Source organism: Ctenopharyngodon idella, chromosome 17 (genome assembly GCF_019924925.1).
Source record: "Ctenopharyngodon idella isolate HZGC_01 chromosome 17, HZGC01, whole genome shotgun sequence".
NCBI classification, from domain to species: Eukaryota; Metazoa; Chordata; class Actinopteri; order Cypriniformes; family Xenocyprididae; genus Ctenopharyngodon; species Ctenopharyngodon idella.
In genome coordinates, this window is record NC_067236.1 from 18,004,706 (window position 1) to 18,017,535 (window position 12,830).

Consider the following 12,830-nt stretch of genomic DNA (forward strand, 5'->3'; position numbering starts at 1 on the left):
CATAAAATAAGTCGCAGCCTTTGCAACTAAGCCAAGTAGTTCGCGACTGATTCTATTTGAATTCTCACCCCACCCAGGGCTTGCTTAGGCATCAGCCGTTGAGCCCCTGGAGCTCAGAGATCCAGAAATCTGAAAATCTATAAGTCCATACTTCAAGTGATCCATCGTGGTCAAATTTGATTTCTCTGACCGACCAGAGTGAGCCCTGGTCGGCTTAGGCATCAGCGGTTGAGCCCCTTAAGCTCAGAAATCCAGAGAAAATTCAAAATTGAATTCTGTGCCCACCCAGAGTGACTCTGAGTGGGCCTCATGACGGGGATGTGGCCCTGGAGCTTTTCTGTTGTTCGCCAGATATGTGGTCACCCTTTCCCAACACTCTGATGGTGGGTTTTCAGAGACCCTAGGCTCTGGCATTACCTCCAGGGTCGCAGGCGAATCTGAATTACACCAGGAAGGGTGTATCCTCCCCGGATCAGCCGAGGGAAATTTACTGGGCCGTAACTCCGGAACTCCTCCATGGATTCCTTTGAAATTTGAACCCTATATAGATCTCAGGGAGCCCTTTCCAACGAGCCCAGTTGGCGGGTATGCCGCCGGGTGGGCCGAGATACGAATTTTCAAAGTCGGAGAGGAAAAAAGTCCATAACTCCCGAAACTGATTTCGGGTTAATTTTGATTAATCGTGCAGCCCTAGTGCTAAATATTACAAGAACTGTACACACAATATTCACATCTCTTTTTTTTTTTTTTTTTTTTTGCTTGCAGCGCGGACAAAAACTTCAGTAAAAGCACACTGATGCGCTCCGGATCCATCGAGAGACCAGGTAGATGTCAGAGAAACCATGTTAACTGTAAGTTGATTGTTTTAATAAAAGGCTTGAGGCCATTATTGTATTGAAAAGGCAATGCTAATAGTGATGTCTTTTCCTGTTTTTTGTTAAACAGCTAAGGAAGTTCCTGGAGGCCCCCAAAACACCACTGGTCAAACTCTGCCCGCTACCCACATGCCCAGGAAAACTTACCTGGTATGTTTAACCACAAGAGGAAATTCCAGACATGTGAATCAAGTGAATTCATGATGGATACCGCCTAATATGCCATATTTACTGTGTGTGAGATAATAATTGACATGTTCTTGTGTTTCCAAACCCGTGTGTGGTAAGCAGAAGCCGAAGCGTGTGAAGGCCATGTATAACTGTGTGGCTGATAATCCAGATGAGCTGACGTTCTCTGAGGGAGAGGTCATCGTGGTGGATGGTGAGGAGGACCAGGAGTGGTGGGTGAGTATCCTGACTGCTACACACTAGACTTCAACTCTTTAGATGACACACTTTATATAGTAACAGTGGTATGAGAGAGAGAACCAGAGAGGAAAAGTGAGTTTACCATATTTCCCTTCCTATTACTGGCTGGTTGTTAATAAGTAAACTTCATTGAGGGCCGCGGTCTGGTTCAGTGTCTCTTGCTGGAAAACAAGCAGCTGGTCTATATTCAGTCAGTCGCCTTCGTTCCCACTGGCTGTGTTTAGTCAATCATTCTCCATGGAGGCTCATCAATGGTAAGGCTAAATCCCCTAATCTCTGTGTTCCTGTGTGATTTCAGGGGTATTTACATAAGAATTTGCTTTAGGGGGTTCAAGCCGCATTTCCCCCTCACTTTTTGTTGTTGTTTTTTTCCTTAATTGACCGTATTACACACAACATTGCACATTTGTATTACTCAGATTAACACTAATATAATTTGTACAGAAAACTCTGTATAGGCTATTTTTTTTCATTGTTGTTGTTCCGTTTGTTCTGTGAAAAAGCAAAATCACTCAAATAAATGTGTAAAAAAATATATTTTTATATGATAGATCCAGCATTATTTTAGTATTATTTATATACTATTATGGTATTTATTAAAAATTTGAATTCGATTTTATTTTTTTACATTTTCATTTTTTTTTTTGTTTGTTTCAGTAGTTTCATGTGCTTTTGACATTTTTATTAGTTTTTGTTTTTTAGCTTTTAATTTTTTTTTTTTAAGTATTTCTATTTTAGTTTTAATTTTAACTTATTTCAGTTGTCATTTAAATTTTTTTAAGTTGTCGGTGCCGATAGCCTCATGGTCAGCATGCCGACATATGGCGTGGTTGTCCTGGCTCACAGACATTTCCCGATCTCGTCCCCCTCTTGTTTCCTGTCATCTTCACTGTCCTATCAAAGAAAAGGCAAAAATGCCAAAAAAAAAAAAGTATTTTGGGTTTACATATTTCATCTAATATTGATATTTTATTTCAGCCATATTTCCATTAACAAAAATTATTTTAAATAGTTTCCGTTAACAATTACAACACTGGTTAAATCACCTTTATCTATCTGTTGTAGTGGTATAATGACAAAAAATATATGTTTATAAATAAATAAATAACCTATCTAATCTAAAATAACATATTTTGACTTGATTTTTTTGTAGCTGGGCCACATTGAGGGAGAGCCAATGAGAAGAGGGGCATTTCCTGTCACATTCGTGCAATTCATTATGGACTGAAGGGCCGGAGATCACGGACACTGAGTTGGACTGATGACGGCACTTCTCTGCCTCTGTGTGGCCTCACTAACCATCATCATCATCATCATCGCTGTTCCCTTTGTCATAAAGCTTGTCTTCACTGAGCTTCCACTAATCCCTGCTCTCACCTGGCTTGAGCAGAGTCACTGGAATATAAAAGCTTCCTAGGCTTTGGATTTTTCTTTTGTTTTTAAGTTTGTGGCCTAGATATGTTGCAGAACGACAGTTTGTTGCAATAAATGCACTTTTGACTTAATTTATCATGACCACAATGCTAATGAGATGAATGTCACCAAGATGAAGGTTTTTTTGTCCGAGATCATTCACATCCTTATTCCTTTTAGACACAATAGATAGCGTAAGGTTGATTTTGAAGTACAGTACCCATTATCTGTGAATACAGTCTTATTTGCCCACATTCCATGTCTGGCAAGGAAAGGCAGAAGGATAATCTGAGAATCACTGACTTTCAAGGACTTGGTTGGAAAAGACAGCTTCGTCAATGGTGCTAAGCCAGGAATATGCTACGAGAGCTGTCTGCTTACGGAGGGGGAGCTCCGATGTTCCCATTTTCACACTACCTGCCCCAGTGCTGAGTGTATAAATAGGCGTTCCACCACTCACATCTGGGAAATATCTGAAGTGCACTGTGGATGTGAGAGATGGAGAAACAGACAGACATAAGAGCGCTTTCGTGCTGGCTAAGGGACAGGGAACATGGAGACTGAATGAAAGTAATCTTGACCCTGTACCTGCTGGGAGTTTTGAGCGCCGTGACAGTCTTCGTGAACATTCAGTGGCATCCAGGGAGAGGAAAGGAGCCAGTGAAGAGCATCAAGGAGGTTTATTTCTGTATAGATATTTATAATTCTGAGCTGTCCTTCTGTGTTCTTGATTTAGATGCTCTTATTGATTTTAATGATCTTCCTTCAGTGTGTAGGCTGTTTGCCTCGAGAGGCCTGTGGAACGGTGTCATTTCTCAACTGGCTCATTTTTTCTTAAAGCGATAGACCAAAAATGAAAATTTGGTCATTTACTTACCTTCATGTTCTTTCAAATTGTGCAAAAGAGCATGTACTGCACAATGTCCAGAGTGCTTTTTCATAATGGGGACTGTTAATGTTAGGCACTATAAAAGTGATCCATAAGATTAATTTGCTATATTCCAAGTCTTCTGAAGTCCTACTGTAACTTTGTGTGAGAAACAGACCAATATTTAAAGGGAAATTATTTACTCATACTTACGTCATTCCAAACCTGTGTAACTTACTTCTGTGGAACACAAAAGAAGATATTTTGAAGAACATGGGAACCAAACATTGGAGCACACTGACTTCCTTTGTATGGACAAAAACAACATTTCTCAAAATATCTCCTTTTTTGTTTCGCAGAAGAAAGTCATACGGGTTTGGAAAAACATGAGGGTGAATAAAAAGACATAATTTTCATTTTTGGGTGAACTATCCTTTTAAGTTGTTATTTGCTAAAAATTAAACCTGGCTTGACATGAAAAACAATTGACATCCAGCTTGGTACATGTCATATTTGAAACAATCAAGTTTGAATGATATTTGAGAAATGTGGTCAAGGGGGAAGGTACTGAGTGAGTAACAATTTTAATTTGTCTGTTTTAGTCAACATATGGGTTCAGCGTATTTGGAATGCAGTGCATGTCATATGGACCACATTTACAATTTATCTTGTAGTTTTTTGGGAGCTTGACACGTTCGTCTCCACTATGGTAAAAGCATTGACATTGTTCAAAATTCGTTCGAAGAGTCACACAGGTTTAAAATGACATGAAGGTGAGCAAATGATGACAGTGTTTTCATTTTTGGGTGAACTAACACTTTAAGACTGAATAGTGAATAGTATTTTTTTTAGCTTGAGAGCACTAAAACCTAGTCATTTTAACAGATTCCAAGGTGTCAGTTTGAGATATGAATTATACACTGGTCAGCTAAAAAAAGTCGCTGTTTGGATTTAAATAGGCAAATACTTAAAGGCACAATATGTATGATTTTTGGATTAAAATATCCAAAAACCACTAGAACAATGTTATATATTTTATTGACTTGTGTACTTACATTATCCCAAATGTTTCCAAGAATGTTTAAATCCAGAGAAATAATCAATTTTAACCAGGACACGGAACGTATCCGTGCGTCGCCTATCAATGACATCATACCCGTGTTACCCTCGATTTCCGATTTTATTTTGTAGAAACCATGGAAACACCAAAGACGCTTTTATATATTATGTGTTTTATTAGACAGGTGAGCAACTGTTTGGATACATTCATCGACAGAAAACTAATCATGTTATATAGCTCAACACAGTAAATCTTATTGTTTTAATCTCGTTTCCTTGATTTACTGCGAGTACCATGTTTTACCATGACATATCGATCTAGCTTACTGCAGTGTGCAACAAGTGTCTCATAGCATCTGCCATGTAAACGCACAGAGTAATGTTATAACATTATTTTCACACTTAAATGTATCTAATATGATAAACAGCGCTGCGTTTATCCACATACCACATACGCTTGACTGGAAGAAGATCTCCCATGATTTTGCGCTCAATCTTGGCGTCATCAAGCTACGCCTTTGTTTTGAATAGGTGACCTCTAGCGGCGAAAAATTACATATTGTGCCTTTAAGGGTCTATGATTCAATCATAGACCATGTAGGAAGACACATCATAGCACCTCTGAGTCCAGACCTTAAAGGGATAGTTCACCCAAAAATGAAAATTCTGTCATCATTTACTCACCCTCAAGTTATTCCAAAACTGTATGAGTTTCTTTCTTCTGCTGAACACAAAGGAAGATATTTGGAAGAAAGTTTGTAACCAGGCTGCTTTGGGGCACCATTGACTTGACTTTCATAGTAGGGAAAAAATACTATGGAAGTCAATAGTGCCCCAGAACTGTTCAGTTTAACACATTCTTCAAAATATCTTCCTTTATGTTCATCAGAAGAAAGAAATGTATACAGGTTTAGAACAACTTGAGGGTGAGTAAATGATGACAGAATTTTTATTCAGAACTATCCCTTTAAATTCATTGAAAGTCTTTGGGATGTGCTGGAGGAGACTTTACAGAGTGCTCACCTCTTGCATTGTCAATACAAGATCTTGATACAAGACCAATAATTGATGCACCTCTTACTTTCAATGAATTTAAGGTCTTGACTCCAGGTGCCATGATGTGTCTTCCTACATGGTTGTTTAAGAAATGAAAAGCTACACACTCCATCAAAGAACCATTGCCAAACGTATAACATGCTAGAAACATAATAATCACTGCAATAATGATCCAGTCATAAACTCTTAAGTATTTGCCTATTTAAACCCAAACAGTGACTTGGCAGTGTATGTATTTACACCAACCAAGATGTGCCCTGAATCTCCCAGCTTTGGTTGGCCAGATAGGTGTTCCCTGTACCAGTAATATCTCTGCATCTCTTACTTTTTCTAGCGCTCTAATTGTATTCCAGAGGAAATTAAAATCCCTCATGTCATTTTCCCCTCACAACACTTCTCTTAATCCTTTCTAAAGCTTTGAAATGCTCATCCTGTAACTGTGCAGGAGCGTTTTTAATGTCATGAGTGTTTGATGTGGTTGCAGAGCAACTTAATAGAGTCTGTTATGTAACTTTTAATTACAGTCATGTTAGTCTTGATTGAGCTCGGACCAGAGTGATCTGTAACTCGGGCAGTGACGGGATAATTACTATCCTGTGTTCAGTTCACTGTATACAGACGGCACCTGGCCGGCTGTGATTGTAAATAAATGTAGACTTTGCTTTGTGCATATTTAATTGTAAACAGAGAGCTAAACTGACAATGACTGATGTTTTGTTAGATAAGACTGTTACACTTAACTTAGATGAAAACAACCTCTATTCACCCGTTGACCATAAACATCATTGATGCTAATATATAAATATATGTACAAATAAATGGGAAAACTGGAATTAAAAAAAAACAACAACATGCAAATAAATTTCTTGTTCATGTGTTGCATTATTCAGGTATGTTGAATGGTGCTGTTATTAATAATTTAAAACAGAGGGCCATAACTCAATAGATTAAAGTGCACTGCCATCTAGTGGGGATGAGGAAAAAAAACACGAGAAGAAACTTCACATAACATTCGCATTGATTTATTGTACCGTATTAACTGATCCGATCCCACTTGGACCAGGACACTGGAGGATGACAGAAGAGGGACACGTACATATACAGGGCACATGGGGTTTGGGTTTTACAGCATCTTTGTTCCACTGACATTAATGTACCATGCTTTACACAAATCCCACTAAAGCCCAAGAAATCACAGATTCACTGGCCCATAGTGGGAAATGTGCTCTGAGGTTGTTGTATATATATACATTAAATAAGATTAAATTAGATTACAAAAATAGATGCAGCCCGAACTTGGACTTTTGGGTTGTGGTGGGACTGTTAGGAGAAGGGGATGCCGGGATTAAACTAATGAATATGATGTAAACATGTGGTTGAGATGGCTGCCCTTTAATGCTGAACAAAATCCGAACAGCTGTACTAACATTAATCAAAGTGAGACACATTCCAGCATTTCTGTCAGATCTGTTTAAAAAGGGCACCTTCCACAAACAGACTTCCTTCCTCCTGCTGAAGGAACAAGTGAGGGTGGAAGAACCGGAGCGTTCCCAGGACTCCTCAGGACTTCTCTGAGGCCAGAGCACAGTCAAAGGAGGTGGACAGAACTTTGCAGATAGCCTGGGCTTGTTCCTGCAGAGCACAAATGATGTGTTAAAACTACAGAATGCAACAGGTTACCAAAGCCAGCAGAGGTTTCATTGTACAGTACCATTCAAAAATTTGAGGTCAGTAAGGATTTTTAATTAATACTTTTATTCAGCAAGGATGCATCAAATTGATCAAAAGTGACAGTAAAGACATGTACTAAAGATTTCTATTTCAAATAAATGTTGTTCTTTTGAACTTTCTATTCATCAAAAAACCCTGAAAAAGAGTATCATCAAAAATATTAAAGCCCGTGTGAACCAAGAGTTGCAACTGACTTTAAATAGTCAGTAAATAGTGTCAATTTTGCGTGGTGGAGGGTGGGTGGGATTCATCTTCTGTTTTTTTTAAGCTAGCTTGCAATTGCTAGCCTCTCTGAAGTTGCCTACCCTAGCTTTAAGCAGCATTAACTGTTTTCAAAATTGATAATAAGAAATGTTGCTTGAGCACCAAATCAGCACATTAGAATGATTTCTGAAGGATCATGTGACACTAAAAACTGAAGTAATGATGCTGAAAATTCAGCTTTGCATCACAGGAACAAATTTTACATAAAGTAGCTTTTTGTTCTAAATGATAGTTCCTTCAATTTAAAATAAAATTACATTTTCAAGCCATTTCAGAGCAAATACATAAATAATGACATATTTCTGCTACATTATCCATATCTACCCTAATTCATACTTCATATGTTCTTAGAAACACTTCCTGTATTCAGGTCTTACCGCACTGCTGCACTGATACACCCAGATGCTGCACTCATGCTGCTTGGCATCAGTGGTTTTCAGTGCGAGCAGGTTCTTTCCAGCACCCAGACCATCATCATAGCAAAGCATACGTACAATCAGGTAGAGCGGGTGACGGTGAAGCACATCCTGAGAAAAGAGAGGATCAATAGCAACTCAGATACTGAGTGGAAACCCAGCCATGCCATTATATTGAAATCCTGTATTTCATAGTGTAATTAGATGTTGAGTTCCACATTATTTTGTGATCATGAATTTACATGCTTCTTTCAACATGCTCCTTTATTTTGTGTATAAAGAAAAAGATCCAAATCTCTCACAGTAAACGATGACATTGAGTCAACTCACACACTGGTCTAATGAGGCCACTTTAACTCCATACTTGGACACTCCCAGAATCATTTCCTCATCTCCAGGCACAAACGGCAGTTTTCCATCTTGCTTTGAAGTGAATACACGAGATTAGATTTTCAAACAGCGGCAGACTCAATGTATGATATTATGATAAATGATAACAAGTAGATATTAAATAGTGACACTTTTTTTTGTTCTCCTCTAGGCCAGGAAAAATAAAATAATTCTCCTAATTATATTATTGCATCAAGTGAAATTCTTTTGGCTTCTCCAAAAGCAAAGTGGTCACAAGACAAAAAAAAGCAATTGGCTAGATTAAAGGTACAGTGAGCAATTTCTGAGAAACGTTGTTGAAAGTGGATCGGGCCGAGTGGCACAACAAACTTGTAGCCAATTAGCAGTAGGGGGTGTGTCCACTCATGATGGGGGAGGAGAGAGTGCACAAAATGGAGATTTGAAGGAAGAGAGATGGCTGTGAGACATTACAAAAGAGAAAAGGTCAGAGGAATATCACTGGAAAAAAAGAAGGGTTATGATCAGGCAAGAGCTTTAGGAATCGTGTTAATATTAGAAAAGCTTTCCAGCACTGGAGAGACCTGAGCAGGAAGGCCTACTCGTGTACTGTATGTTCATTTTTTGTTCTTCCTTGTTGCTCTTTCGTCATCTTCGCTTTATTTTTCACGAAGCATAACTTCTGCTATGATAAAGAGACATCTACTCTTGCATTGTGTGTTCATGCATTTTGGGGGCGGAGCAATGAAGAAAGGTGTGTGTTTGTTTGGATTGATTTCAAATATCAACAGTGTTTCTCAGAAATCATTTACTGCACCTTTAAGGGGGTAACATCTCGCCCTTTTCTAGATCCTTACCTGAGCTTCATCGATGAAGTTGATCAGGTCTAGAGGCTCCTGGAGGGTTTTGCTCATCTCAAACTGCAGCTTCTCGATGGCTCCCACATACTTGACTCTGAACTCAGCACACGTATCAGACACAGCGTTACCTGAAAGTTCAACAAGGTCAGGAACTCTTACAGTATCAAAAATATACACGTATGAGTTTCTAAAGGGTTTCATTGAGAACTAACCTGAGCTCTTGGTCGAGTCTGTATCAAGACTGGCGACTGTGCTTGACCTAGACAGGCCTCCCAAACTGGAATCCACTGACTGGATAAAGGGAAATTAGAGTTTATCATTACCTTTGTAGAATAAAAAACTCAGTAGACAGAATCAGCTGAATGCCAATTCACTCTTTTACAAATTAGTGGGTCCCAAATCACAGTAGTACAGCATGTCAAAAGTGCACAGATTGCATACTGTACTTTTTACTAAGGATCCATGCATGCCTTTTGAGCTAATACTGGCCAAGACCCCTTTCACTTCACTCTATGGTATCAAGGTGCAATTTTATTAGTACTGGCATACTGGCTCAATTCATACGTAAAAAGTTTGTCAGTTTGTCATGTGCTTTCTCTACTTAGCATAAATGTGCAAATGGAGATTCAGCAAACATTTATAAATGAATAAGTGTAAAGAAATGTAGTTTATGACGTGTGTACTTGATTACTTCTGGTAAACTGACCTTGCTTTTAGTGCTGATCTCACTGCTCTGGGAGCTGCTGCTGCTGTGGCGCTTCTTGACCTTTCGAAACATCCTTCACCATGACGCCAGTGCTGCAGTTCTCCAGCTTACCAGCAGATAGCAGCAGAGTCTGAGGAGATTTATCAGCTTTAGTGCCATTTAAAGGTACACTATGCATCTTTTTTAATTCAGAATGAACAAAATTTAAATAATGAGTCAATACATCAATCCTTCTTCCAAAACGTACTTTTGTCTTTGTGTGTGTATGTCTAACCCCTCCGGTTTTGCTCACACCACTCAGAGCGGGATTTGAACTGGGGATTCTGGCATGGGAGGCGAGCACACTAACAAGCGCACTAAAAACCGCAGCCTCTAGTGTGCCTCTTGAGGCCAGGGGAGTGAGGTTTACTAGCACAGCTCGCACTGGCTGGCCTCCATTACACTCACCCCCAAAACCTCACACCCATCCGGGTCACGGCACTAATGTAACCCCTCTGGTTCTACTCATACTGCTCAGAGCGGGATTCAAAACTAGGTTTCTGGCATGGGAGGTGGGCACACTATCAAGGACGCTAAAGACCACTGCCTCTAGCGCTACTCTTGAGGCCAGGGAAATGAGGTTTACTAGCACAGCTCTTACTAGCTGGCCTCCATTACACTCACCCCCCAAACCTCACTCCCATCCGGGTCACGGCACCAGTGTAACCATTCCGGTTCTACTCGCACAGTTCTGAGCGGGATTCAAACCAGCATTTCCAGCATAAGTGGCGGGTGCGCTAACAAGGACGCTAAAAAACGCAGCCTCTAGTGCGCCTCTTAAGGCCAGGGAAGTGAGGTTTACTATCACAGCTCTTACTAGCTGACCTCCATTGCACTCACCCCTCAAAACCTCACTCCCATCCGGGTCACGGCACCAATGTTGCCCATCCGGTTGTACTCGTACCACTCAGAGCGGGATTCGAACCGGGATTTATGGCATGGGAGGTGGGCACACTAACAAGGACGCTAAAAAACGCAGCCTCTAGTGCGCCTCTTGAGGACAGGGAAGTGAGGTTTACTATCACAGCTCTTACTAGCTGACCTCCATTGCACTCACCCCCGAAACCTCACTGCCGCTGGCAAAAAGAGAATGCAACAGAGCTTGTAATAAAATGAGAATCAACATTGGCTTGGCTTTTCGGAGATGGCAAGAACTGTGGGATTTGAAATGTTGGAAAAGTGATGCGAAGATGGCATTTTTATTACTCAACAGGTGAACCAATAAATTGAACAGATGAATTGCCATTTGTAGCTCTCTAACAGAGTTCATTGTAAAGCATTATCTATTGTGAAGGGTCATTTCATTATGGTTGTTATAGCGCTGTGCTGGAATTTATTTTCAAGTTAGTATTATGTCTATTAATGGTTATAGCTACATTAATGTCTTCAGATAGACAGCCTGAGATCCTTTCCATCTAAACTGGTTATATAGTAGTAGTGAATGTTTTATGAGTAGTAGGACAATCTCTCTCTCTTTTTAGTTATGACAAAGAATCATAATTATCCGCACAAGCACAACCAAAACAATGTCCTTCTGCAAAATGCATGCGGTTTTGTTTTTAACCACTAGAGGGCAAAAAGTTACATAGTATACCTTTAACTTAATCAAAATCACAACCATAGTTGTCTAATAACGCTAAGATAAAGTGCAATATGTAGCCAATAAAATATTTTAGAGACTAGAACTGCAATTAAATATAGAAATACAGAAAAACTACAAAACATTTTAATGACTTTCCAGGCCATGAAATCAAAAAATAATGAGTCATTCTCAGAAAATAATTCTCATTATTTGGTACTGGAACAAGACTGAGACATTGTAAAAAATATATCTAAACAAAAATGTAGATATACAAAAGTTTTCTGGCTAAAATGTCTAATATTGTTTAATTATAACATGATATTGTAATTATTCAATTATACATTAGAGGCAAGTATGATTCATTTCTATTAATCAGTTCAAACTGTCCATTTTAATTAATCGATTTTCGTCTTGATATTTATTTACACTCAACACTTCGACTTCTAACCAAAAGAAAATATGGGTCAAAGAGTGTAAATTAAGTGCTATCTCAGCGTAGTAAACAATTAAACAAGGTTCCTTACGTAATATTTCAGCTCAGATGCATGAATTACGCTACAGATAAACACTGCCTTCATAATTGTTTAAGAAACAGCATGGACATGTTCTCGGGGTTCAAGGCACTCCGCGAGCCCACGCCCCTATAAAACAATGGTGCCAAACTTTGGGTAAGTTTCTAGGAATCTACAGAGAGGCGCTCAGCTCGCGCAATGGCTCGTGGACTGTGCTAGTAGGCACGAGCTCACTGCACGAGCACATTGTTAATGAAAACCCCACGGAAAGTAAAGGAAACCCGTTGCTAGGATAAACATTCAGCAGCACCAGACGTCTAACTTGTCTAATGCAAACGCAAAGGGATGTTATTTGGTAATTTATTGGCTATCAAGAAATATGGAGAATATGAACTTGTAAACAAGCACACTGGGCATACCTCTATTTTGAGCTCACTATGTAGCAGTGTTGAGCTGTAATAATTATTAATATGGTTCATCAAAGCGACGGTCGGCAGATCTCTCTCTCTCTCTCTCTCTCTCTCTGCTTTGGCGAGACTTGCGTTGACACTTCACTTCCTGTACGGCTCCACCCTGCACTTCTTAAAGGGGACGCACGCTTATAGGTGGCTAAATTTGCAATGGAATATCAGCTTACTACTACTTACTAAATACAGCAGTGCACATACTAAT

The 12,830-nt window shown here is 39.4% G+C and overlaps 2 protein-coding genes across 5 annotated transcripts in view; one reads left to right on the forward strand and one right to left on the reverse strand.

The window, feature by feature from the left end:
* The window catches only part of LOC127498185 (arf-GAP with SH3 domain, ANK repeat and PH domain-containing protein 2-like), a 74,356-nt gene extending 70,286 nt beyond the window's left edge, over nt 1–4,070 (forward strand). For 2 of the 4 annotated variants that reach the window (XM_051867268.1, XM_051867269.1), the window contains 4 exons: nt 766–824; nt 946–1,025; nt 1,167–1,280; nt 2,458–4,070. In XM_051867268.1, the coding sequence (XP_051723228.1) occupies nt 766–824; nt 946–1,025; nt 1,167–1,280; nt 2,458–2,532 (328 nt within the window). In that variant the 3' untranslated portion in view covers nt 2,533–4,070. Of the gene's footprint in view, nt 1–765; nt 852–945; nt 1,026–1,166; nt 1,281–2,457 lie in introns of all 4 variants that reach the window. The other 2 variants (XM_051867266.1, XM_051867267.1) reach the window with 1 other exon arrangement.
* A 2,636-nt stretch (nt 4,071–6,706) lies between these two features.
* On the reverse strand, nt 6,707–12,738 carry LOC127498189 (integrin beta-1-binding protein 1-like). The gene is made up of 7 exons (XM_051867273.1): nt 12,578–12,738; nt 10,026–10,155; nt 9,532–9,610; nt 9,317–9,447; nt 8,442–8,534; nt 8,073–8,222; nt 6,707–7,332 (listed from the first exon to the last, which is right to left on the reverse strand). The coding sequence occupies exons 2-7, from the start codon at nt 10,095–10,097 to the stop codon at nt 7,261–7,263; spliced, it is 597 nt and encodes a 198-aa protein (XP_051723233.1). The 5' UTR covers nt 10,098–10,155; nt 12,578–12,738; the 3' UTR covers nt 6,707–7,260.
* Nucleotides 12,739–12,830: the final 92 nt, after the last annotated feature.

Coding starts and splice junctions, on each gene's coding strand:
- LOC127498189 (XM_051867273.1), bottom strand. CDS start 10,097: ATGTTTCGAAAGGTCAAGAAGCGCCACAGCAGCAGCAGCTCCCAGAGC. Junction 9,448..9,531: donor AGACTCGACCAAGAGCTCAG/GTTAGTTCTCAA, acceptor TTGAACTTTCAG/GTAACGCTGTGTCTGATACG. Junction 7,333..8,072: donor TGTATCAGTGCAGCAGTGCG/GTAAGACCTGAA, acceptor TGTGCTCTGCAG/GAACAAGCCCAGGCTATCTG.